The 979-nt window shown below is 51.4% G+C and overlaps 1 protein-coding gene across 1 annotated transcript; it reads right to left on the reverse strand.

The window, feature by feature from the left end:
* Nucleotides 1–322: 322 nt before the first annotated feature.
* Pmar_PMAR023914 (interferon-induced guanylate-binding protein, putative) lies at nt 323–935 on the reverse strand (the record flags this gene model as incomplete). Its single annotated transcript, XM_002773539.1, has 3 exons — nt 323–491; nt 533–846; nt 890–935. Coding segments are annotated over 3 exons (529 nt in total), but the record flags the coding sequence as incomplete, so codon positions are not given.
* Between the last annotated feature and the right edge of the window lie 44 nt (nt 936–979).

Raw genomic sequence — 979 nt, forward strand, 5'->3', positions numbered from 1 at the left:
GGGAGCGTATCCAACTTCTGGGAGGTTGTCCTCATTGACCGTAGGTTGAATCTGTAACCGCAACGGAAGACCCTCCTCGACTATGTGGTGCTACCAGTGTGTAACAATCCCTGTCCAAGAAGCACTCTAGGATCGCTTTGGATATATCTTTATTGCCCTTAGACCTCAGGGCATTTTCAAGATACTCCGACGAGCTTATCGCCTCACCATCTGACAAGGAGTGAGATGTCATTGCCGAGGATCGAACCCGGCACGTTCGCATGACAAACGCTCATCATGACCGTTACTCCACTAGCTAATTGACTACTGAGACTACTCTTACTCTCGTTCTCTAATGCCAATACGAAGTCTCTCAGGATCCACAGGAAGGACGCAGACAAGACGCCCTCCGGTGCCGCTCCACCGAACTCAGTATGGAACTCCCTAATGAGCTGCGTAGCGTGCTCGCATACAAGCGATAGACCGTTGAACGCCGCCTCGTCCAGGCAACCCTAAGGGGCCTCATGACAACATACCAACCACACACACTCACCTTAGAGTTATATATAAATACGCTGCTCATAAGGAGGGCCATGGCCATGAGCTTAGTGTCATAAGCCTTGTCTCGACCAGTAGAGCCCAAACCCTCACAGTCAAGGAAGATGACGACCTTGTCATTGAGCTCCTCCTCGCAGATGTACATCCATATGCCTTGGGTGCAGGCATTCACTTCGTTGCCCGTCTCGAAGACAACCGGAGTAGGTCGATTCACGGCATCATTCTTCTTCCTGCCCAGTTTCAACAACTTGTTCAGAAGCTTATTCTCCTTCTGTGGGTCCTCATTAACAGTAGTGGAGCCACCAGGACCTGGGATGAGTAGAGGGCCAGGGCTACAAGGCAGTCGACTTACCTCTGACGAGCCTGTTGAGGAGGTAGCTCTTACCCGTCCGGTACATACCAACTACTGTAACGACGCTCACTTGGCTTGTCGTGTCCGAGA

The sequence above is a fragment of the Perkinsus marinus genome (assembly GCF_000006405.1).
Source record: "Perkinsus marinus ATCC 50983 genomic scaffold scf_1104296958770, whole genome shotgun sequence".
NCBI lineage: Eukaryota > Perkinsozoa > Perkinsida > Perkinsidae > Perkinsus > Perkinsus marinus.